We start from the raw sequence: 25,764 nt of genomic DNA, 5'->3' as shown, positions 1-25,764 counted from the left end.
CATATATATCTCCTCTCATTAAAAAAAAGGCTTAATAGAATCATAGAATCATTCCTCCTATAACTAACTTCTAACTATCATGAACGAGCTTCATAGACTCATTCCTCCTATAACTAACTTCTAACTACCTTTTTCTATATATGGATAGCTTTACATAGAAGTAACTAACAGTTACCATAAAGGGAAAGTATGACGTAAGCAAGTTAGTTATAGTTTAACTAACTTGCATTATTGTTGTGTATTAGCCCCACTAGAAGCCGGAGGATAGATTGTGATAATGCCCAACTTGGATAGTAGAATGTGAAAAGGGTGAGGAGGTAGAGGTTTGGTGAAGAAATCTGCAACTTAATCTTTTGAAGGAACCGACAATATCTTGAAAAGGCCATTTTGAAGTTTCTCACGAACTAAATGGCAATCAATTTCAAGGTGTTTGGGCCGTTCATGAAAGACAGGGTTTGATGCAATGTGAATATCAATCAGATTGTTGCAGTAAGGTATTGGTGGTTTAGTTGGTGTATTATGTAAATCTGGAAGGAGAAAAGCCCACCATTGAAGTTCATATGTAGCTACAGCTAATGCTCTGTATTATGCTTTTGAGGAGGACATGGATATGATAATTTGTTTTTTTGTTCGCCATGAAATAAGAGATTTTCCTATAAACAAACATTGGCCAGAAATGAATCGTCGTGTGTCAATGCAACCAACCCAATTAGCATAAGAAAAATCCTGTAATGTGTAATGGTGAGTCTTGAGGAAAGAATAAACCTTGAGTTGGACTTTGTTTAAAGTATTTGAGAAATCTTGAAGCAACCTAAAAGTGTGTGGTGGAAGGTTTGTCGAGGAATTAACTAAGTTGTCGTGTGATGAATGTAATGTCTGGTCGAGTGGTTGTGAGATGCAAGCGACCAATCAGTCTTTTGTATCCTAGAATATCCATATGTGGAGAGTTGGAATCATTGGATAGCTTAATAGAGGGATCTGCAGGGGTGCTGACAGGTTTGGATCCTATGAAACCTGAATCAAATAAAAGATCAGTGCAGTATTTTTGTTGGCACAAGGATATCCCTTTCTTGGAATGAGCAAATTCTAATCCAAGGAAGTATATGAGTTGACCCATATTTTTGATTTGAAACTGAATGTAAAGGACATATTTGATCTTGTCAAATTCTTTAAGGGAATTACCCGTACTGATTATGTCATCTACATAGGCTAGAAGGAGTGTGATTGTATTGTTTTGTTTGGTAAAAAGTGGGTGTTCTGCATGTGCTTGAACATACCATTTTTTGAATGCTTGCTTGAGTCCATACAAGGATTTCTTGAGTTTACATACTTGATTTGGCTTGTTGGTTTGGATTTAAGAAGGAATGAGCATGTAAACATTCTCTTGTAGTTCACCATGTAAAAAGACATTATTTACATCTAAATGATGTATGTGCCAATTGTGGATGGATGTGAGTGCCATGACAAATCTGATTTACGAGAATATGTATCAAAGTAATCAAGCCCTTCAATTTGATTGTAGCCTTTAGCTACTAATTTGGATTTGGATTTCTCGAGTGAACCATTTGCATGAAGCTTGATTTTGTATATTCATCTGCAGCCTATAGGTTTAATGTTGGGTGGGAGGTCAACAATGTTCCATGTACTTGTCCTCTCAAGAGCTGCAACCTCAGTTAGCATAGCTTGTCTCCAACATTCATATTTGTTTGCCTCAGTAAGTGATTTTGGTTCAATTATGAAATTAATAGACATGACAAAATGAGAATGCATGTGTGATTATTGGGAATAAGAAATAAAATATAAAAGAGGGCAGTGTGTGCTTGAAGATGAATGATTGTGGTGCATTAGTGAATGTATGCATGTGGTTTTTTGGTCTGGTGTGATGGTTAAAAGTAGTGTGTGTTAGTTCTGTGTTATTGTTAGTTGAATTACTGGGTTGATCAGGGTTAGTGTTGGTTGTGTCAGTGTCATCATCATCATTAGGTTGGTAGGGATGATTGGGAGATGATGATGATTGATTATTAATAGGAGTTGCAGGTGGGGGTGGATGTTAGTCATTAGATGAGTGTAGATTTCCAATTAGTGTTCGGATTGAAGTTGGTTTGTGGGAAGGGAATTATTTGTTCATGAAATATCCCATTTCTAGAAATAAATGTTTCATGAGTGTGGAGATCCAAGAGCAAGTATCCTTTGTAACTAGTCTTATAACCCAAGAAAGCATATTTTCTAACTCTTGAATCGAGTTTAAATTTGTCAGATGATATAGTGGATGCAAAGGTAAGGAATCCAAACACTTTGAAAAGTTGTAAGTCGGAGTCTTTTCAAATAGAGTGGAGTAAGGGAATTTATTGGATAAGATAGGAGTTGTCACTCTATTGATAAGGAAAATGGCATGGTTAAGAGCATAGGACCAATAGGTATTAGGAAGTTTGGACTGGTATAATAAGGCTCTTCCGACATTTAATATATGTTGATGTTTCCTTTCCACCCTCTCATTTTATTGGGGAGTTTCAACACAAGACTTTTGGTGTATTATACCTTTAGAGTGTGTTTGGATGGAGCATTTTAACGAGGGAAAGTAATTTTTTGAGGGAATTTAAAATGATTTGACCAAAATCCATTGTTTGGATACCAAAATGAAGAATTGTTAAAATGATAGAAATTTATGGAGTATTTCATCTAAGTTAAATTTAATCATTTTGAAATGACACCAAAAACCAAAGAATTTGAAATTCCTCTCATGTTCCATAGAATGTATTTGTTATTATTATTTCTTCAAGTTTTACAAATTGGTCCTCATATTTTCCAAAATTATAAATTGACCCAAAAATTTTCAAAAAATTGCAAATTGGTCTTTAATAATTTTTAATATTTACAATTTGGTCCTTCAAATTTTTGAAAATTGCAATTTGGTCCCTACTTTTCAATTTTTTAATTTAGTTCAAAAAATTATATTTTATAAAAAATGACCCAAAAAATCTAACAATGAATTACCTTAATACTTCATCCAAACAAAATAATTTAAAATGAATAGATTTCAATTGAATCATTTGAATTGCTTTGAATTTTAAATTCCTTTAAAATTTCTAATTACCTCATCCAAACATACTCTTAGTGTTGTAAAATGAGGATAAGGAAAATTCAGGATCATTGTTTGTCTCATAATTTGAGGAGTGGTTTTGTGTTGATTCTCAAACCATGTGAATAAAGTTATGGACATGAATGGCTACTTTAGATTTTTTTTCATCAATATAATCCAAGTGAGTCTAATATAATCTTCCATAATGGTTAAAAAAATATCTATGACGATATATTGAAGTAATGGATAATGGGCCCCATATATCTAAATGAAGAACGGCGTATTTAAAAGTAGCATGAGAGATACTATTTTTGAAAGGAATTTTCCTTTGTTTCGCAAAGTGTCAGATATCATAAAATATTCTATTTTTATTAGTAATAGAAGGACACACTTTTGTCATATCATAGTGTCTATGATTGGATAAATGTCTTAATCTAAAATGTCAAAAAGAATTTTTAAATATAATATGGAAGGTAATGGCGCTATCAATGTGATTGGCCTGTTTGTGATGTATGGTTTAGTCATGAACTTGTGTGTGTATGTGTGGTGAAAACCTCTTTATTTTGTACAATCCATTTGCCCACAAAGGGGCTAAGCCCACAATATATCTTTTAAGTATTGATTATTAATTAATTTAAAAAATAACAAATAAAATTATTAATTAATATAAGAGTTAATAAAAAATATTATATAATAAAATAATCCAATCACAAATGTCATGTAATTAAAAATATTTTTTTAATTCCAATCATCACTGCCAGCTCTCTCTCTCTCTCTCTCTCTCTCTCTCTCTCTCTCTCTCTCTCTCTCTCTCTCTCTCTCTCTCTCTCTCTCTCTCTCTCTCTCTCTCTCTCTCTCTCTCTCTCTCTCTCTCTCTCTCTCTCTCTCTCTCTCTCTCTCCCTCCTTATTAATTATTTCAAAAAATATAAATATAAGTGTGTTCATATGCAAGAATTTCTCGTAGATAAAACATAATTTTCATTTTTTTTTTTTAAATGTCAACATATAATGGAAAGAGGAAAGGGTACTATGTAATATACATACTTATGGCATATTTTAATCTTAACAAGTATTTATAAATGATTATTAATATTCTATTTATTTATTGCATGGCCTGGCTAACAGCATATGACCAAAAAATCTTAGATAAATGCTTGAAATATAGAGCCCTAGTGATGACAAGGATATGTTGATGCTTCCTCTCAACTATGCCACTTCGTTGAGTGGTTCCAACACATGAAGTGTGATGTATAATACCACATACTCTACAAAAATTCTTAAGGATGAATTCATTACCATTATCTGTCCGGATGCATTTGATGTTTCTATTGAATTGTGTAAGAACTAAGGAGACAAAAGCTTGAACAAGAGTGGAAGTTTTTGATTTACATTTTATAAAGAAAATTCGTGTAAAATTACTCTTATCATCTACAACTATAAGGAACTATTTATGACCATGGATATAGGGAATGGACAAGGGACCCCATATGTCCATATGAGCTAAGTCAAATATCCCAACTAACTTATGATTGCTATGAGGAAAAGACAATCTCTTTTACTTGGCATAGAAGCAAACACCACAAGGTGAATCATTTTATAAAATTTGGACAAAAGGAAAAGATTTTTGTATTTCTATTAATTTGTCATGTGAAGGATGGCCAAGTTTTAAATGCCAAATATTATAATGACTGTCATGTGTAATAGTATGCTGATTGACAAAATTATTACAAGTATTATGCTTTAAAATGAAAAAATTGACAAATGCATCAGTAGAACTAGGTGGTGTGTGTGGAATTGCAACTTGTGGTTGATTGAGAATGTAAAGTCCATCTCTTAAGTCAATAACACCAATCATCTTCTTGGAGTAAGATTTTTGTATTACACAAATGAAATGATAAAAAAATGAGTTGACAATCAAGGCTTTGAGTAAGTTTAAGAATTGATATGAGGTCGAATATAAAATGAGGTATGTATAAAACATTAATTAACATAAAATTTGAATCAAATAGAATGGTTCATGCAAATTAAGTGGTGACTAAAGAACTATTAAGGAATTTAACTGTTATGGGAGATATTTTTTCAAACATGTAAACTTTTTTGAGAGAAGCAAACATGATCAGTGGAACCAGTGTCAAGAATGAAATCTCCAGGTTTAACATGATGAAGTATGGTGTAGATAATACCTATATTGAATTTTGGTTGAGTGATGAGATGATTTACATATGCGAGATTGATACTGATGATTCCTGAAGTAATGCCAGCATGGCTTTATGTTGATTAGGAGTAAAACTGATGATATTTGAGGATTGATCCTGAGTCTGATCCTCACGGGGCTCAGGTTAAAATTCATTATCATGAGTGTGATCATATGAGACATTATTGACATGACTTTGTTGAGGAGGGTAACTCTGCTTTTTAAAACAGGTGTCGATGGTATGGTTGGTCATGCCACAATGAGTGAAAATTCTTGTACCTCTACCTCGACCGTTGAGGGATCTACCTCCTCTAATAATTTTCTCACGAAAAGGAGTAGTACCTCTGCCTTAATATTGGCCATTTGGAAAAGCTAGCAGTTTTGATTCATCATGGGAGAGACAATTTGTCTTTCTTGTTGGACAAGTAAAGAATAAACTTTGCAAATATTTGGGAGATGGTCCAGTAACATAATATGGGATCTAACTGCAGAATATTAATTATTCAATCTTTTTAAGAATTTGATAACTTGATCAAAATCCTTGAAATTTCAATTTTTATCGATTGATATGCAAGATATCATACATTCACATGCATGAATGGGACAAAATTTATCTAATTCTTGCCATAACATTTTCAGTTTTGTGTCATAAGATGAAATAAAAGGATCACAAGATTGCATTTTCAGTTTGAGATTGCATATTTCTTCTTGAGTATAAGAGATTCTGAACACATCACCATGATAAAACCAATCTTTTAACTCTTTCCATATGCTTGATGTAGTTTCGATCCACAAGATCCTCTGAGAAATTTCTGAATCAACAAAATTGTTTAACTACGACATGATCATTGTGTTGCATCGATCCCAAATAATAGAATCACGATCTTCATCTGGTGGTCTTGGTAAAGTGTCAATGATGAAGTGCAGTTTGTTCTTGGATCTTAGAGCCATGATCATTGACCTCGACCAAGAATGATAATTTCCTACATTCAATAGTGGAGAAACATCAGTGCAAGATTTTCATTGGGATGCATGAAATAAGGATTGAGAATATCATTTTGATACCCCTTGCTGGGATTTGAAGCAAAAATATGACCACTATGGGTGTTCGAAGGACTTTCAATTGAACTTTTGTTGAAGCCAAAAAAATAAAAAGAGATCAAGAAATGAAGAACGGTCAATGGAAGAAGATAAAAAACATATTGAGATTTATGAAAAAGATGCGATTATGCAGCGAAAACGGTGAAGATAAAGTCACAGGTCGATGATACCATAAAAAAGTTAAACTAAAACACCATTGAACAATGTTGAATAACTAACATTGCATTGATAAGAAAGAAGAATTACACAAATCTACCGTATGATGCTAAACTATTCACTTCTCATAATAACTTTATTCAGTTAGGTATGATAACTAACTTCTAATAATCTCTTAATTTCCTAATAGAAAATGGTTATTACAGTTACAACATAGTTCAACTTGATAGTTTCATCCATAGTGAAGTTAACTTGTCGGGCAAGTAACTTCACTAATCTCTAGTCTACTACCCTCCTGTGTTCAACATTAAGAGAGTTTGAGAATTTTGTGAGTATTTTGATAAGCGAGGAAAGAGAATAAACTCTCACACATATTTGATTAAAATAATGTCTAGAGCTCCATAAGATATAGGGAGATGCATTTTTGTAAAAAAAAAAAACAATTGACATAGTCTAAGACCTGACTCAAAAACGAATGAAAATGAGGTGCATCCAGAAATTTATTTCCGAATTCTAAGGGTAATTTAGATTTTTCACAAAGGTGAACAAATAATGCTTAGGACTAGAAGCATCCCCTAAAAAAAGAAAAAAGAAGAGATTTGTCTGAAAGTGGCATCCTGTTTAACTGAGCCCAAACAACCAGCCCGGAGACACTTCCTTGCATATCCTCTCTGAGTTTCCCGATCTCTGCCGCTCTCAATCAGTGTCGCCCTTGGTAAGTCGTTGACCACCATTCTCCGTTCTATTCTCTTCTCTATAAATTTGCCCCACTTGTATCAATCTTATTATCTCTTCTGGTTTGCACGCAAAGTGTTTGATAAATGTTCTGACCATGGTTTTCTATCAACATTAGTGAAAGAGGAATCATCAATAACACTATTGATATGCTCCTCTAATAGTTTCCACTTTCAAACACCTTATTTGTTTTAGGGAACAATCTTATGATAATTTGCTTCCTTTAGAATGACCATACCCGGGGAAAATTACTTTTTGGGCTGTTTTTTCATATTGCATTTTACTTAAAGCTTAGAAGAAACCCAGCTCTGTTTCATAGATTCATTTTTTTTTTTAATGTTATCTTTTCTGTTAAGGATATAAATTTCTATCCGAACCCGTAATGTTCTGTTCTTCATTCTGTTATGTTCTAGTTTTCCTACTTCTGGTTCAGTCTGCTTTGTTCTTCTTCTCTCCTTAAGTTTTATTGCTCTATATACTATAGGGGTTTTAACTATTAAGTATAATGCTCTCTTTAATTTTGTGTATTTCTCTATTTTTGAGCATTTATGTTTACTTTATACACTGGTTTTTAGTCTTTGCAATTGCAATAGTGTCTATCCCACTATCCATTATACCACCATAGCATTTTAGGGGGACATTGGGATTAACAACATAGGTGACCCACACACCTAATACCTTAAGGTTTTAGGTGGATCGGGACAGTGTCCCAATCTCTTGGCAGTCCCGAATCATTAGTTCGTTGTTGCTCCCGGTACCCCTCAGACTTCCCAACGCAAAATATCTTTGTTTGCATGATCTTCCCAGAGTTCCGATCTCTTGGTAGTCCTGGAACATTAATTTGTTGTCGCTCTCGGCGCCCCTCAGACTTCCCAACACAAAATATCTTTGTCTGCATGGTCGTCCCTGGGACATTCTACATTTAGACTCTGACATGCAACCTATAACCCCTTTTCAAACAGTCATTTCACATTTTTATTTGCCATTCAAATTTACAACACTAACACATTTCTAAACCAGCAAGTTGAAGATAACAATTTATTTTAGAGAAAAGTAAGGTTATATTTCTGTTTTCTTAATCGCTAGAGACAATACGGCTTGACCAAAGACTATTCACTTACTTGTAGAACTGATATTCCCTCTCACACTCTTTTTTCTTATTTTTCACTAAACAATTTTTTTTATTGTTGTTCAACTTGCTTCCATTGATTTAGTGGATTTCATATTTGATTTACTTTTTTTTTTTTTCTATTTATGGTCAATGTTGATAACACTGTCTTCTATCTAAATTCTGAATCTGCCTTCTAAAAAAATCTTTTTCTGAACATTTTAATTATTATTATTATTATTATTATTATGATTATTGGTGACTAATTCTGAATAAGATAGTATAATATAATACCCTGATCAATCAATCAATTAATCCTCAATATTCACTTTTATTGATTAGATTAAGAACAGCATCCATGTTCACCAATAACCAGAGGCAGCAAGAGCGAACAGGAAGATACGGAACCTCCAGATTGCAATACCTTCAGGTGCGTTTTCCTCTTCTTTTTTTGTCATATGTGTTGTGATGATTTGCTTTCATTCAAGGAGAATCTAAGATGGCTACCGTTTGTTTCAGGAGCTGGTGAACCAGTTTCAGAACGCATCTGAGAATGGTATGCTGTTTCCATGAATTAACATTGTGAATTAAACAATCTTTCAATGCCTTTGTTTGTAGGATTGTTGATTTTTGACATCTCCCTGTTTGGCGGTGTTTCCTGTGCTGTGCAGAAACAAAAGAGAAGATTTTGGCAAATTTAGCCAACTTTGCCTATGATCCTTACAACTATAACTTCTTACGCCAGGTATGACCCATGGGTTTTTTTTTTAGAAAGACAAACTACATAAGATGTACTAAGACGCCCTTGCATAATTGCAGCTCAATGTTTTGGAACTTTTCCTTGACTGCATTACTGAACCCAATGAAAAGCTTATAGAGTTTGGTGTTGGAGGGATCTGCAATTGTTGTGTTGGTAATTCTGGCTGCTTTACCTTTCATGATATTGTGGTTTCTACTTGATAAATTATCTTTCTAGTTGACAAAATAAGTTTAAAGAAAAATTGCAGATCCAGCCAATGCTGCAATTATAACAGGAGCTGGTGGGATTCCTCTTATCATTGAATGTTTATCAAGCCCAGTTAGAAATACTGTAAGGATTAGAAATTGCTGGTTGACGCTGTTTCATTTTTTTGTGTCTTGATTGTGTTTGAATCTCAAGTTGAATGTAGACCCTTGAGGCTGTAGGCCATAGAATATCGCCAAACTATGAACATAATTGCTTGTCTACCCCTTTTTACCCCTCAAATTCAAGGTATTAATTCTGGTATGCTGTTACTGAAGACCCTTTAGATTGTTTGTCTACTTCATCACTAACATTTTTCCTTAATGTATGTTTATGAAAAGTGTATTTGATTGTTCATATGAAATTCAATCATTTGAAACATGCTTTTGTATTTTCCATTTTTGATTTCTCAGAAACTTGTGTTATTATATACCCTTATAATAACTAAATTTACACCACTAATAACTTATTCTCAGAATTGCTTCTGGTAGTTACAGAGCATATAATGTTTCTTTCCTTGAGATGTACATCGGAGTTTTAAACTTCCATAAAAGATCGCCTAACAATTTGATAAACAACCATTGTATTTTACCTGATCAGGTAAATTATGCACTCGGGGCACTTTATTACGTCTGTAATGAATCTAACAAAGAGGAGGTTTTAAAGCCTGAAGTTGTTGATGTCATCAAGAGGTATGCAGCAGCTGAAGAAGTAAGTGTGAGCTTCAGTAATCTGGCTAAAGCTTTTCTGGACAAACATCTATCCGGGAACTACTAAGACAAGAAGGACCCTAAAATTTACTCAAGGGATGAAGACGATTTTCTGATTTGTCCTTATTATGGGATTCCATGGAACACACAATCAATGATGCTTGCATGTTCTTGGAGACAAGCAAAATGAGACTTCATTTAATCGTACATATTCAGAGGCCAAAAATTCTATCCAAGTAAAAATTGTAGCGACTATGCAAGGGAACAAGCCAGTATTTGAATATGCCAACACCTTGCAAAATTTGTTTCTTACCGTGTCTTGTTATGAAGAGTATAGTTGCAGTTGTGGGTCTGGAATAGTTTCAATTTCTTCTTATATTTGATAGAGGATGTAGTATATTCAAACTTTTTAAAATCCAAGTACATGATTAACTCAATCAATATTAAAAGAAATAAAAATAAAGTTAAACAATTCTATATTTTAAATTGTGACATTTTTTTTAAAATTTGAATATTAATAATATATTGTTTTTTTTTCAAATATTAATTATATCAGCGAGGCATAGTGATTCATTTTAGAAAATTGTATGAAAACTCTAAAACGTCACACTAGGGATATTTATCCTCATATTCGTGTCATATTTGCGGATGAAAAACATTCCTGTGTTCGAGCTCATACATATTCGTTTGGGTAACAATTTTAACACTCGTATCCGTGTCGGTTGGGTATGTAAATACTCCCGTATCTATTACCTGCATTTTTAATAAAAGATAAATATATCAACTATAAAATATCATATCATTTTAATTTTTAAGAACAATTAAATATTTAAAAAAACCTTATTGTTGAATTATGAAATAAACAAACACTTTACATATATAATGGTTTCACATCGATGTATTTTTGAAAATTGATAGACATTTATTTTAATGTAATAATATAAATTAAAGTATATAATTATATATATTGTGCGGGTATGAGACAGAATGGGTAGTAAGGTACCTATACCGCACTCATATTCGTGCCCATTTATGCGGAATTTAACCATATCCATTATGAGTAGTTTGTGAGTATTCACTAGGGATGAGTCAAATTGTCATCCCTACAACATATTGTTTACCTTGAATTTTTTCAAAATTGATATTATAATTACTTACAAGATCGACTAGATTGATCATAGGACATATGTGTATAGTTTTGTTTTAAGTTTTCTCAATGGTAAGTTCTTCGATGCTAATAGTAAATTTAAAAGTAGTGCATAGACAATTTATGAAAAGGATTGGCAAGAAAAGTAGCTTTGACTGGAATTTAAATGGAATGAAAATGATGTTAATGGAAGTAAATTGACATTGAATAAAAAGATGGTGTTTCGTACGTATATATTCTCTTAAAACTCTTTCTCAACAACACTTATATACTTTGAATGATTTTGAGTTTGGTACAATATTTAAAATCCGAATTCCTGGTGCTATTACTCCTATTTATACCACTTTGACAATAACGATAAACAACAGCCTCTTCTCCAGAGAATGACACGTTCTCGTTTGCATGTACTTCGCCTTTCACAAATTTCCACGCGTCCTTTTTAAGGAACGGATAAGGACAAAATACGATTATCGGGCTTATTTTAAATTACCTTCGTCCAACTCACTTTCGATTCATTTCAAAAAACCTTCTAAGTCCTAGTATAACATAATTTCGCCAATATGACAACCTCTTCGTCAAGTTTCAATCTAAAATATCAAATATTTCCTTAAGTTTTACTTGACATCTTTTATTCTCATGAGCGTCGAAATTACAGCTAATCCATACTTAAAAATAAAATGAAAATGGCAAACAACTTAAAGAATACTAATATTTTATAATTTAGCTAGATATATTTATTTATATAATAAATATATAATTTCTTATTATTTATATAAAAAGTAAAATATTTAAAATTAATGATTAATTAATAATGAACAAATATTTTGTATATCTATTATATATTTTAGCAATACTCTTTAGTAATATATTAAAAATAAAATGAATATGACAAATAACTACTTATCATATTTTAAAATGAATAAAAATGTGTTAAATTTAAAATTAAAATAAACTTATTATTATGGTCTATTTTCTTTTTTACTACTACAAAATATAATGGTGTCTGGTTCAAGTTAGAAAATAACATTCTTTGAAATCTAGGATTATATTTGACTATTTTTTTTTAACTTATAAAATTTATTTAATTTAAAATTATAAAAAAATATAAGTAAATGTAAATGTGAATAATAGTGGAAAAACAGAGTTAGGCTCTGTTTGGTAAGACATGTTTTCGAGCTTATAGCTTATGTCTTATGTCTTATAAGCTCATATGATAATTTAGACTTGTTTGGTAACGGTCTTTTTATCACGAGCTTATAGCTTATTTTACTAGCTTATAGCTTATTTTTCAGACGCTATTTCAAATAGCGTTTTAGCTTATGTCTTATAGCTTATTATTTTTTCTTCCTTTTTTATCCTTATTATTTTAATTAAAATCCATTTTTAACCCTTATAATTTATTTAATTTAAAATAAAATAATTATATATTAAATATCTTTTATGTCATTTTACATTTATAAGTTAATTGAACCGCTAATTTTACCAAACACTTCAATGACCTTATAAGTTATTAGTCTCAACCATCCGCTATAAGCTATAAGTCATTCGTCATCAGTCATCAGTCATAAGCTATAAGTTATCAGCTAACTTATCAGTCAACCGCTATTTTTACCAAACAGACCCTTAGTTGAGCTTATTCTCAAGAAAATGTTGAATGTTCTAAAACATTTTTTTTCATTCCTTAAAACAAACACTATATATAATTTTTATAAAAAATAACAATTAATGTATAATTTATTATTTTTTATATAAAAAAGTTAAATATTTAAACTTAATCATCATTAATTAATAATAAACAGTTTTGCAATGAGATTAATTAGAATACTCTTTAGTGATATATTAAAAATAAAATGAATATGGCAAATAACTACTTATATATTTTAAAATGAATAAAAATGTGTTAAATTTAAAATTAAAATGAAGTTAGTCTTGTAACATTAACTATTTATTTATTTGGGATTTAATATGGTTTCACTTTTGAGCTTAGAAATACACTTTTCATTGCTATCGGTAATCAGCAAGTCGTTTACGTATAGACAAAGAATGATCCTCTTGTTCCAAGTTCTTAGAGCTTGCTTCAAACCATATAACGCTTTTCTCAACTTGTAGAACCTTCCTTACTTATTTTTCACAACAAAACCAGAGGTTGTTCCACACAAACCTCCTCTTCAAGCAGATCGTTCAAAGATGCAAATTTCATGTCCATTTAATAGATGGACCAATTATTATTATTCGCAATACCAATAACTAACCTTATGGTTTCAATTCTAGCAATTGGTGCAAATACATCTTCAAAGTCTATGCATTCTCTTTGCAAAAATCCATTTGCAATTAATCGAGTCTTATGCTTGATTATTTCACCTTTGGGATTTGCCTTCACCTTATAGACTCATTTTACATCAATCGGCTTCTTTCCTTCCAGTAGATCAAGTAACTCCCAAGTATTGTTTTTCTCAATCGATTCAAGCTCCTCCTTCATAGCACAAATCCACTTTGGATCACTTAAGGCCTCTTCCGTTTTAACGAGTTTGAATTCGACCATAAGTACAAAATGGATGAAATCACCATCATCATCGACTTCATTGTCACAAAACATCTCACAATCTTGGATCTTTGAGGCAAACCTCTTTGCCTTGCTGACCTTCTAACATTCTCTTCATTTTGAGCTTCGACACGCAACACTTATGCACTTCTTATTTCTGTCGAATCTAAAATTTTGAAGGTGTAACCAGTTACAGCTTTCATGTAACCGGTTAACAACTACATGTAACCGATTAGCGACTGTCTGTAACCAGTTACAAGCTGCTCCAATTGCTTCAATTTATCAACTACAACGTCCCGATTGATCACAATTTTCCTTTTTTGCAACATCAAACAATTTGTAACCTCTAGTGAAGTGATACCCAACAAATATCATTAATTCACCCTTATAGTCCAACTTCTTTCTAAGCTATCCTGGAACATTGATACGCCACAGAACCAAAATCTCTCAAATGGGCCAGATTCAGTTTGAATCCAGACCATGCTTCTTCCAGTGTTATCTTCTCAAGCTTCTTTATTGGACATTTATTCAACAAATAGGCAGTTGTGGACACCGCTTCTCCCTATAACTCTTTCGACAATTTCTTCCCTTTCAGCATGCTTCTCACCATGTTCATAATCAACGATTCTTCTTCTTGACAACACTGTTTTGTTGCGGTGTATATGGTGGTACTACCTCATGTACTATCCCTTATTGATCATTATACTTCCCAAAGTCATTTGAGACATATTCGCCTCCACCATCCGTTTTAAGAACTTTAAGCATGTGATCGCTTTGCTGCTCAATCATGGGCATGAACTTCTTAAACACTTTGAATACCTCATATTTTCTCTTGATTATGTATGTATACAGCTTTCTACCATAATCGTCGACAAATGTGACAAAGTATATATTGCCACCAGCCGAATCAACTTACATCGGATCACACACATCGAAATACACCACCTCAAGGTGATGCTTGGTTTTTCAACCTGCATCCTTGCTAAATTTACCCCTGTGTTGCTTTGCATGCACACACTCTTCACAAATATCAGCCGGTATGTTGATGGATGACAATCCGATTACCATTATGTTCTTTTGCAATTCATTGGGATCTCAGAAATTGAGATGCCCAAGACGATAATGTCATATCCACTCTTCTCCACTAGCCGCTGTACCAATACATCTATGCTCCATAACCTTCATCTCAAACTTGAAATGTCTATTGGCAGTCATATGAGCTTTAAGTATCAAAACCCAATTTTGCATTCATGACGCATAGCACCTTATTTTCCATCTGAATCTTTTAACCCTTCTTAAGGAATTTTCCAGTGCTTAAAATGTTACATTAGATTCTCAGAATGTAAAATAAATCCTTGATCATGGAATGCCCATCATCCCTCTTCATGATCAAAACATCACCGGTACTATCAGCCTCTAAAGTGGCATCACTCGTGAATTTCACTTTATTCTTCATGGCTTTGTTGATTTTGACAAACCAAACCTTCCTCTCTGTCATATGAGTTGAGAAACTGAAGTCCAAATACCATTCCTCACTGGTTTGAGCTCCCCCTTTCAAACTCATCATAACCATTTCTGCTCTCTGCAATCGATTTTTGTTTTTACGTAACCGGTCACAACACGTTTCTACAGAGTTCTCAAAACTGCTGCTGCTGTCATGCAACTTATTACTACTTCATTCTCCTTCCGTGATCATGACCACGAGTATGTTATCATCATCAAAATCTTATCTTTCAACCTTGGTTTTATCCGCTTTAGGTTTTTTCTTATTAGCGTTTCAATCTCTTGCAAAATGATCGACTTTTGACAATTGTAGCATTGCAGCTTACTCTTGTCAAACTTTCCCTTTTCACCTGCGAAGTTGCCTTGACCACCATTTTTGTGGAAGTTTCTCTCACCCTTTTGACAAGTCGAATTCTTCGAATTTGGAGATTCTCCTCCACCAACATTCTAAAAATTCACCTTAATCTTCATAAACCATTTTCCTTTTGACCTCTTGTTCTTCTCATTGAAGCGAACTTGCAAAGCGATCTCCGCCTTTGCCTTATCGTTATTTCTCTCCTCCATCCTTTTCTCAATGTCACAAGATCCTTCGATTCCTCAATTCCCACCACAATGTTGCCAATCTTCCCGTCAAAGAACGCAAGATCTTCGACACAACATTCTACTCAGTAATAGTCTCTCCACACGCCTTGATTTGATTCACCAATCGAGTAATTCTCGTCATGCTATTGTTGATTGCCTCAATTTCCTCAATTTGAATCTATTCAAGTTGACGTTTGTGAGTTTGTAACCTCACCACCTTCACATTATCAGCTCCAGCATATGCCTTTTCCAGAATTTTCCACGCTTGCTTAGACAATTTGCAATTACCAACCTTTTCGAAGTTGTCACCATCCATACATTGATGGATCAAGAACAACGCCTTGAAATATTTATTCTTCTCTTTCTTATGCGTTGCTAGTTATGTGTTTGTTGCACCTTCGACAAGGGAGTTCACCCCGTTCTTGACCACTTCAAGAACATCTTGGTAGCCAAACAACACCTTTATTTGCTTGCATCATTTGTCGTAGTTCTTCACATCAAGGGTTGGTAGATTTGTAAGGATTCTTTCATTGGAGACAGAATTAATGTTGCACACTAGGTGTTTGGTGGATCAAACTAAATTCTTGATGCCAAATGTTAGAACATGCAATCACAATATTGATAAGTAATGGGGGGTTTGAGTATGTGGGGAGAGAGAGAGAGAGAGCTTAGGGAGGGAATCTTTTACTTTCATTCATTGTTTATTACAAGGATACCACTAGGATATATATATACATCAATTGGGAAACAAAAGCATCAAGTCAAAAATCAGAAAAAGCAAAATGTTGGACCTGTAATCGGTTACACAAAACTCTTAACCGATTAGAGCTGCGAAATATCAGAAATTAATAAATAGTGATAACCGATTACTGCAAAAGCATAATCGATTACAACAACTATAAAAATACTTTTTCTTCAATTTATTGACTTAACTTTGATGCTTGTAACCGGTCACATCCTCGTGTTAAACAGTTACAGCACTTAAAATACTAGAATCTCTTAAGAGTATTAGAGTAGAATACCTTGTAGTCACATTTAGGGTTGGGCATCGGTTTGGGTCGACTCGGGTTCGGGCCAAACCCTCAGAACCGATCCAACCGACGGGTGGAATCTACAGGCTCGATTTTGACCGGTTCTACATTCGGTTTTTTCAGTTACTCAGGTTCACTAGTCCAATTTTTGGGTTGGACATAAAAAACAATAAAAAGAAAAGAAAACTCCAAAATCACATTTTCATACATGAGATCTCTTGTATTTTAGGAAGAAACAGATCTAGATGAGAGTAACATTAAGAAATATGTGTGCAAGCAGTAGTAATTTTTTACATAAATAACAAGAGTGAAATAGATCTATATGTGGCCTGTGACGATGAGTTCATGAGAGTGAAGAAACCGTGTTGTTGAATGAGTGAAGAAATCATGAAGCGTTGAATGGGAGTGAGAATGAGAGTGAGGCTCAGGAAGGATGAATAAGGGAAGAAACTAGGATTGAATGTGTTGAGGGTTGTGAGTTTAATGAGTTGGGGATAATTTTCTTTTTGAGTTTGGGTAAGTTTAGTCAAGTGAAGATTAATTGGAACACCATGTTGAAAAAAATATATAGTTTGGTTTGAGTTCGGACACCGGTGGACCCAAATTGACCATTTGAACTGAACCGATGCAGTCTATCCAAACCCACATAAACCACCTGAACAACTCGAAACCCAGAGCAACCCACCCGTTAACGCTTAAAGACCACATGGATCCGTCGGTTTAAAATGGGTCGGTTGGTTGTGTCCATCCCAACAAGTCACATTAATACAATATGTGCTTTATAAAAAAAAATCATTAAAGTCGATCATTTACTTTTCAAAAGCAAATATTATATTCTTAAGAAACATTAATCTTAAACGTAACATTTTTCACATAAAGACAAGAAGTCTAGGATATTTATCAAACCAAACCTATCTCCTTGACTTTTTGGGTACTATTTATTTCAGGTTAAATATCAATCGAGATTTAAATTGAATTTATATATTTATGAAAAATCATTTCTGATAGACTCAACCCTATGAATCTTTAGCTTTTTTACTAGTTTCCTTTCTATAATAAGAATTTCTAATGACACGCACCATCGAATTGACAAAACTGCCTTTGTGTTTTTGTAGATGCATTTTTAAAAGTATTTTTTTTTTTAAAATTAGTTTTTTTTTCATACAAACATCTACTGAACCCCTTAAAATATAGTAAAACGTAAATGTCACTATGTTTACGTAAATGTCATCCAACTTAATTAATTTGGGATTTTACTAATTAATTGGAAAAATCTCCAATAGTTACATCTACAAAAATGTTTGATAGAGTTTGTACGCTTCTGTAAATGTATCTACGAAAGAAATCAATTTTTTTCAAAATATAGGATGATTTTGAATGTGCATCTATGAAAGCGAGGTGGACAAAATTAAAATTTTACTTGATGTATAAAAGAATTATGGGGTTGGATGAGAATGTTCCTCTATAATAACATAGAAACTATTTTTTCTTTCTTTTGCTTTCGTCTCAACCGATTCTTCAATTATTATTGCGTCTATCATCATATTATATGATTATTCTTTTCTTGGTATTGCCTTATCCTCATCTAGAAAGAGTAAGACAGTAGTACTATTTTGACAATATAGTGGGATCACGAAATAAAGTAACGTTGATCATTAGTATGGTTTTGACCAATCAATGTACCTACGTAATAATGTGAAAAATGTAAGGATAGTGTCGGGACCGCGTGATATCGACGGCCATATGCCCATATCATATGAACAACTCATTTTGGATAACTTGTTAAGGACTAAATTTCAATACATATGTCAACAGTTTGAATTCACAGAATGTAAATCAAAGATAAATTTAAATAATATCAACCAAGGAAAGAGAAAAGTGGAGAACTATATAACATACTGATTTTACTATATTGATTTGAGTATTGGAAAAAGACCAGCACATATAAGAAGTGAAAAATAGATGTGAATTTAAGAGGAAGGTTTTAGAAAGATCTTTTATAATTGATTTAATTTTTGATATATTAATATGAAGACAGCGTTATTATTGTTTTTATAATAAAATAACTTTAAAAAACTATTTTGTCACTAAAATAATATTTTAGTAATATTTTGTCATAAAAATAATAATTTGGTTCGGCGTGTTTAAAGTGTTTCCTTTAAAACGGAGCTCTCTTTAAAATATTAGATAAAAGTATTTAAAATTGTGCCTAACATATTATTAACAATGAAATCAACTACCATTAAAATAAACTACCATTTGAAGTTTGATCTTGACGGTCTATCCGTGACTAGTGCTGGTGTAGGGTAGTTGTTCTTCTTTCTTGGACTTTGGCCCTCCATCTTACCAAAAATAAATAAACTACCAATTTTATATTATTGACCTTTCACAAATTCTTTTCCAAAGTGATTTGTCCTTTTTAGTCATAGCATAAATATACAATTTATTTCCAATAATTAGTAAAGGACTCGTGTGTTCGCACGAGTCGCGCAAAGTCGATGTAAATATTCAATAAATATTTTATAGTTATGATTAAAAAATATATATAAAAATATATACAAATTAAGAGAAAAAAATATCTCAAATGATAATTATCATATAAATATTAATTTAATTTATCAGGTTGTAGTTATTGTCAGAAATACATAAAAATTATGTTGAAGAATATATGAGTATACGGTGTAGTACACTTCATACATAGACATGATTCTATCTACAATTGACTTTTTCTCATTGTAGGGATTTAATTTTGATATTTTTTACAAACCTGGAAATTCAAATCTAGTTGCTGATGCTTTGAGTCTAAAGTTTGGCTCTGATAACTCCTCATTTCTCGCCTTGTCTTCGCCTGTTCCTGACCTTTTGACAACTCTCTGCGCATTTTATCAAAAAGAAAGTGTTGGACAGTGTTTGGTAAAAATGTTAAATAAAATAGCAGTGAAAATAATTGGTATCGATTTGTAAATGGGCTACTTTATTACAAAAACAGAGTTTTCATACCTGATCTTCCACAACTATGTCAAAATATCATCCATGAGTATCACGCAACACCCAATGCATGATATTCAGGTGTTAAAGCAACACTTTGACGGTTAGGATCATCTTTCTGTTGGCCAGGAGTTTATCTACAAGTTAAGAACATGATTAAGCATTGTACTATTTGTTAACATAATAAATACGAGACACAAAGAAAAGATTTGGCCATGAACTTCATTACCCGTTTACCAAACTCCTTTGGCCACACGATCATTTGGGTGATATGTGGTCGTTTATCCAAATTTGTACACTTCTTTCGACTTCATGGGATCCCAAAATCAATCATCTTTGACCGCGATTCCCTCTTTCTTTACACCTTCTAAAACTGACAGACAAACAGAAGTAGTGAACAGATTTGTGGAAACGTACCTTTGTTTTTTGCATTTGGCGGAGTACTGGTATAATACATCATTCCACAAGACCATCCAAATGACCCCCTTCAACGCCTGCACAGACGTGAACCATGAACTATTCTATACTACTTAGACGGATCTGCTCGCGATGACTCATTGGATGTATCTATGCACCATAGACAACAAGTTATTTCACAGCTAAAAGAACACTTAAGATAGAGCAAAGTCCACATGGAAAAACAAGCTAATACCAAAAGAAGAGATTATATCTTCAAAGTTGGAGACTTTGTCTTATTAAAGCTCCAACCTTACCGCCAAACCACTGTCTCCCAACATGTTTCGCAAAAGTCGGTGAAGAGATTTTTCGGCCTATTCAAAATCACCAAGCGAGTCGGTGTTGTAGTCTATATGCTTGTTCTCCCTTCATTTTCCTGTGTTCATCCCGTCGTACTTGTTTCTCTCCTCAAACAGTATCACAGTGACAATAATAAGGCAAACTTTCGCCCTTTACCACATAAGGAACAAATGCACCTCATCACGTATGTTTACTTACATGATCCAATTGCAGTTCCATTTGAGGAAGAATGAGATTTGGGTTAGTCTTTGCAACATGCAAGTGAAAAAAAGGGTGAAGTGTTTCAGGATTTCAAAAAGTTGTTCGAGAGTTTAAGAGAGAGAAGCGTACAAACTGATGAAGATATAAGTGTTCAATTTAGAGGAGTTAAAGTACCATCTGTTCAGAATGGGCCAACGTGTTCTGATGCTCTAAGGCCCAAATCTCCCAACTTCTTTATTTCCAATAAATCTGCACCGTCCAATCAATTTCCCTTGTCCCACTCTCCCAAACGCGTTTTTCCCAATTCTTCCTTAAGAACAGTTTCTAACAAACCCCACATGGCTAGAGACTGTACCACTTCACCAAATACAATTTTTCCCACTACCCCTAAATCCAGCTATCAAGATCATTTGTATCCACTTATCCTCCTTTCCAGCCACATAATCACACTGCCCCAAATTATGCTTCTCCACTTGACTCTCACATGACCCACACGACCCATCCTTCTCAAATTCCTTTCCGAACCAGCTGCACCAAAAACTTTTTAATCAATTCCAGTCCAATATCAATTCTTATCCCACATGCTTCCTCATCCATGAACCTTGAGGACAAGGTTCTTTATGGGCCCGAGAGTATTGTTAAGAAGGTAATAAGGCCCACTAGAAAAAGAAATAAATCAGTATTATTGAAGGATTTTATCATGGACTAGGGGTGTTGTTAGCATAAGTTAGCATGAGTATTTATGTTTCTTTGTAAGTGGCCCATGACCCGTTTAGTTATTTAAAAACTCTTGCTATATATATTGTAACACCCTTATAAACCCCCGCAGAATATTAATTAAATTCAGAGTAAAACATGTACAAGGGCATTACAACTCCAAAATAATTAAAACATTTAATCATGTCATGCCTTATGAGGAACATCAAACCATATTATTCAGCAAACATGTTAACACAGCGGAATTACTTCATAATCTGAATAACATAAAACATCGGTATTCAACACTAAGAAATCACCGACTCAAAACCAACCAAAACATTATTCCAACAAAAGAGATAATAGTTCATCAAACAACTCTAAGTAAACGTTCCCCAGTGTTACAAGACCAGAGCATGACACCGACAAAACCGAACTAAACGAAATAACTCTACAAGCTATCCTCACCAAGCATAAGCCGCTACTCCTTAATCTGAAAATGGTCAACAATAAGGGTGAGACATATCACATTTAAACTATATTATAAGCTTATAATGATAAAACGTCATAAATAGATCATTCAGCCAACCGCAGTACAATTAGATTTCAAAAATCATTCATAAATAGTTATCCACACAACTCAATCATAATTCACAACAAACGATATAACACTGGACAACTTCCAATCATGTTATATTAACATATATGCAAATGCAACGACTCTTATGTATGTGGTACCAATCATGAGATTAACCCATCTCACCGATCCACCACCAACAAGATACGACTACTTCCACTAACTAATTCCACACAATGGGAATTAGCTACCGCTGATCCAACACCACCAGGATACAGCCACAAATGATTATGATTGCATGCACCACCTTAAGCATGCTAATCATCAATTAATATGAACAATCATTATCATATTTCAACTAACCGAAGCAACACCAAAATAATGCATTTATATTTTAACACCATTCAGAAATTTCATTATGCATAATCAACATCCAAATACAACATCCACAAAGCAATTACATTGTCATAATTCCACCTTATTGTTACACTTAACACTTAAACATGTAATATACAACTCACCACCATAAAATAAAACCGGGTTTTAAAAATAAAATCGAGCTACAGTTCAAAACACCAGTTAATTATAAAAAATATTTAATTAGTGACACAAAGCTCAAAACGGTGTTTAAAACAAATATACGGTTTGAAAGATATGGATTTTCAAAATAATTTTCCAAAATGCATCAGGTGTAACCGGTTACAGCATGGGCGTTACCCGGTTACGCCTTTACGTCAATGTATTCGTTATTTCAAAAAACGCGCCTGTAATCGGTTACAGCATGGTGGGTAACCGGTTACAGTACTCAAAATTGCCCAGATTATTCATTTTTCCACGCGGTATCCGGTTACAGCAGGGCTGCTACCCGGTTACAGCGTGCACAGAACAAAAAATACAAGTTTTTGACAACACTTCTCCATTCCAATTCCAACCCAAATCGTTCCAACCAGGGCCGACCCAAACTATTTGGAGGCCCTGTTCATATCTCAAAAAAGGCCTTAAAAATAAAGTACAAAATTTATTTATTTTTTTAATTTTAAACAACATTAAAAATTTAAAAATATTAATAAATATTTCAACTGAAATTTAACATGTACAAGTATTATTTTGATTTTATTTTTTTATAGAATTTGTCTATTAATAAAGTTTTTGTCACTAGATTAAAAAGTATGTCAATTCACTAATGGCTAAATAATTATATTTATAATTTTAAATTTGAGAAATGATTTTATAATAATGAGACTCTCAAAATTTTAAAACACAATATTAAAGATCTAATGGAACTTATATATATATATATATATATATATATATATATATATATATATATATATATATATATATATATATATATATATATATATATATATATATATATATATATATATATATATATATATATATATATATATATATATATATGGAGCATATCAAGTGAGAGCATTTTTAAATGAGAGATGAGAGGAAGAAATATCAACTATTGGATTCATCAAGAGAGAGAATGTTACTACATTAATGAGACTATTATTTTCTCTCTCTTAATGAATCCAATGATTAACATTTCTTACTCACTCTCTAATATATATTTTTAATTACGAGGATGTAGAAAGGTGGATAGACAATTTTCATGTTGATAAAAATAAATCTATAAAAAAGTATATGTATTATATAGAAAACAAGTATATCTGTATATGTATTATATAGAAAATAAGTATATGTAATATATAAAAAACTGTTTCTTTTACATTAAATAAAAATTGTTTTCATTATGTATCATAAAAGTTCTCTTTATAAAATAGAACGAAAAGTGCTTTCGGCATATATCTAACCACTTATTTCCAAAAGACTTTTTCCATTTACTGCTTTGCTAAATCTAATTAACATTACCTATATTAAACAAAAAATGAGGCCCCATAATGTGTGAGGCCTTGTGCTGTGGCACTGTTTGCACAGCCACACGGTCGGGCCTGGTTCCAACATCATCAAATCACCAATCCAGTCCCAATTCAAACATTCTAACATAATTAGGGGTTCATTAACATCAAACATCATTCCAATTCATCCAATTTCATCACAATCCAACAATTATTCTACATTTTTCAAAAACCCTAAACCTAACATACTATCAATCGAATCAAACAACCTACATACTCAATCCCATCTCTTATGCTATTTCACGTATTTTTGCTCTTCTCCTTCTCTGGCTCTTTTGCTTCCTACTTTTCAAATTTCCTTCTTTTTTTATTTTAATAAAAAATAGAACCTTTAGTTAGTAAGGCCTACTCAACTTAACACCTCCTTTCTACTAACTACTACACCAAACCCAATAACAATATTTTTCAAAATTCTCCATTAATTAAATAAAAGTCAATTAATTTCAAATAATTAATTTAAATTCTGTTTAAATTAAATTATAAAATTATGGGGTATTATTGTATATGCAGTGAAGAAAAATTATTTTATCATTTTTATGTCTTATGCAACATAGATCTAAAATTAGTTTAAAATAGTCTATCATAGAACATGAAATTATCACACCAAGACGACATACAAAATAATTTCACAATCAAACAATTGAAGAAAAAAAACTACAAAGAAAATTAAAATATATATTGCAATCATTTATTTAAGTAAAAAATAGAAAGATGTTAAAATTTCATAATAATATTGTTTAAAATATTTTTCAAAAGTCATCAATATAATGTCATATTAATTATAATGTATTATTTATTTCAAAATGATTCTCTTCACCTTAGGAATTTACTTTTAATATTACAATTTTACTAAATATATATATTAAGAAATTTCTTAAAAACACCTAAATTTTGTATGGAACATTTTTTAATACAAAATGATTCATTTCACCTTAAAAAAATTTACTTTTAATATATTATCTTAAAAGCACCTATTTATTTTTTTTGGAAATCTTTTTAATATAAAATGATTCTTGGTTTTATTTTAAATAAAATATTTATTCATTTATATTGATAGATTATATTGAAAATAACAGAAAACTGTAATCTATAATATAAGAAAATAACATGTTCTGAAAAATACCCAATTGTCCTTTTGTTATCTTAATTTAAATTAATAATTTAGGGACAAAAAATGTCTTTTGTTGATTTTTTTCCAACTCACTTTTCACTTTTCCACTTTCGAACTCACTTTTCACTTTTCACATTTCACTTTTTCACTTTTAACTTTTCAATTTTTATTACTTTTATTATTATTATTTTTAGTAAATTATTAATCAAAATATTTCAATAAATTATTTTTTAATAAAAAAATTATTATGATCATTTTAAATGATTGTCAATTTACATTTAAAATAGTATTTAATTTTTAAAAATTAACTTTAATAATTAAATATTAATAACGAAGAAATATAATTTGAAATAATTTTTATTTTAAGATACAATATTTTTAAAGAATATAATAATAATTTTAGTTTAAAAATAATATTTTAATTAAAATAAATTTAAAAATATACTTGAAAATGTATGTTATTGGATAAAATACAAAAGTGTGGGTCAGTTATCATTAACTTTAATTTATATGATTCAAAATATTATTATATTAATATATGTTATTAATGATCTAAATATTATTATATATGAAAAACGTTATTTATGATTCAAAAAATTTTTTATTCAA

General features: G+C 32.0%; 1 protein-coding gene across 1 annotated transcript; it reads left to right on the top strand.

The window, feature by feature from the left end:
- The first annotated feature begins 7,080 nt into the window (after window positions 1-7,080).
- On the top strand, window positions 7,081-10,588 carry LOC131620899 (uncharacterized). The gene is made up of 7 exons (XM_058892085.1): window positions 7,081-7,246; window positions 8,717-8,804; window positions 8,894-8,930; window positions 9,046-9,119; window positions 9,194-9,287; window positions 9,382-9,464; window positions 9,978-10,588. The coding sequence occupies exons 2-7, from the start codon at window positions 8,733-8,735 to the stop codon at window positions 10,152-10,154; spliced, it is 537 nt and encodes a 178-aa protein (XP_058748068.1). The 5' UTR covers window positions 7,081-7,246; window positions 8,717-8,732; the 3' UTR covers window positions 10,155-10,588.
- The last annotated feature ends 15,176 nt before the right edge of the window (window positions 10,589-25,764 follow it).

This window comes from Vicia villosa, linkage group LG7 (assembly GCF_029867415.1).
Source record: "Vicia villosa cultivar HV-30 ecotype Madison, WI linkage group LG7, Vvil1.0, whole genome shotgun sequence".
Lineage (NCBI taxonomy): Eukaryota > Viridiplantae > Streptophyta > Magnoliopsida > Fabales > Fabaceae > Vicia > Vicia villosa.
This window is presented reverse-complemented; position numbering and strand designations above follow the sequence as displayed.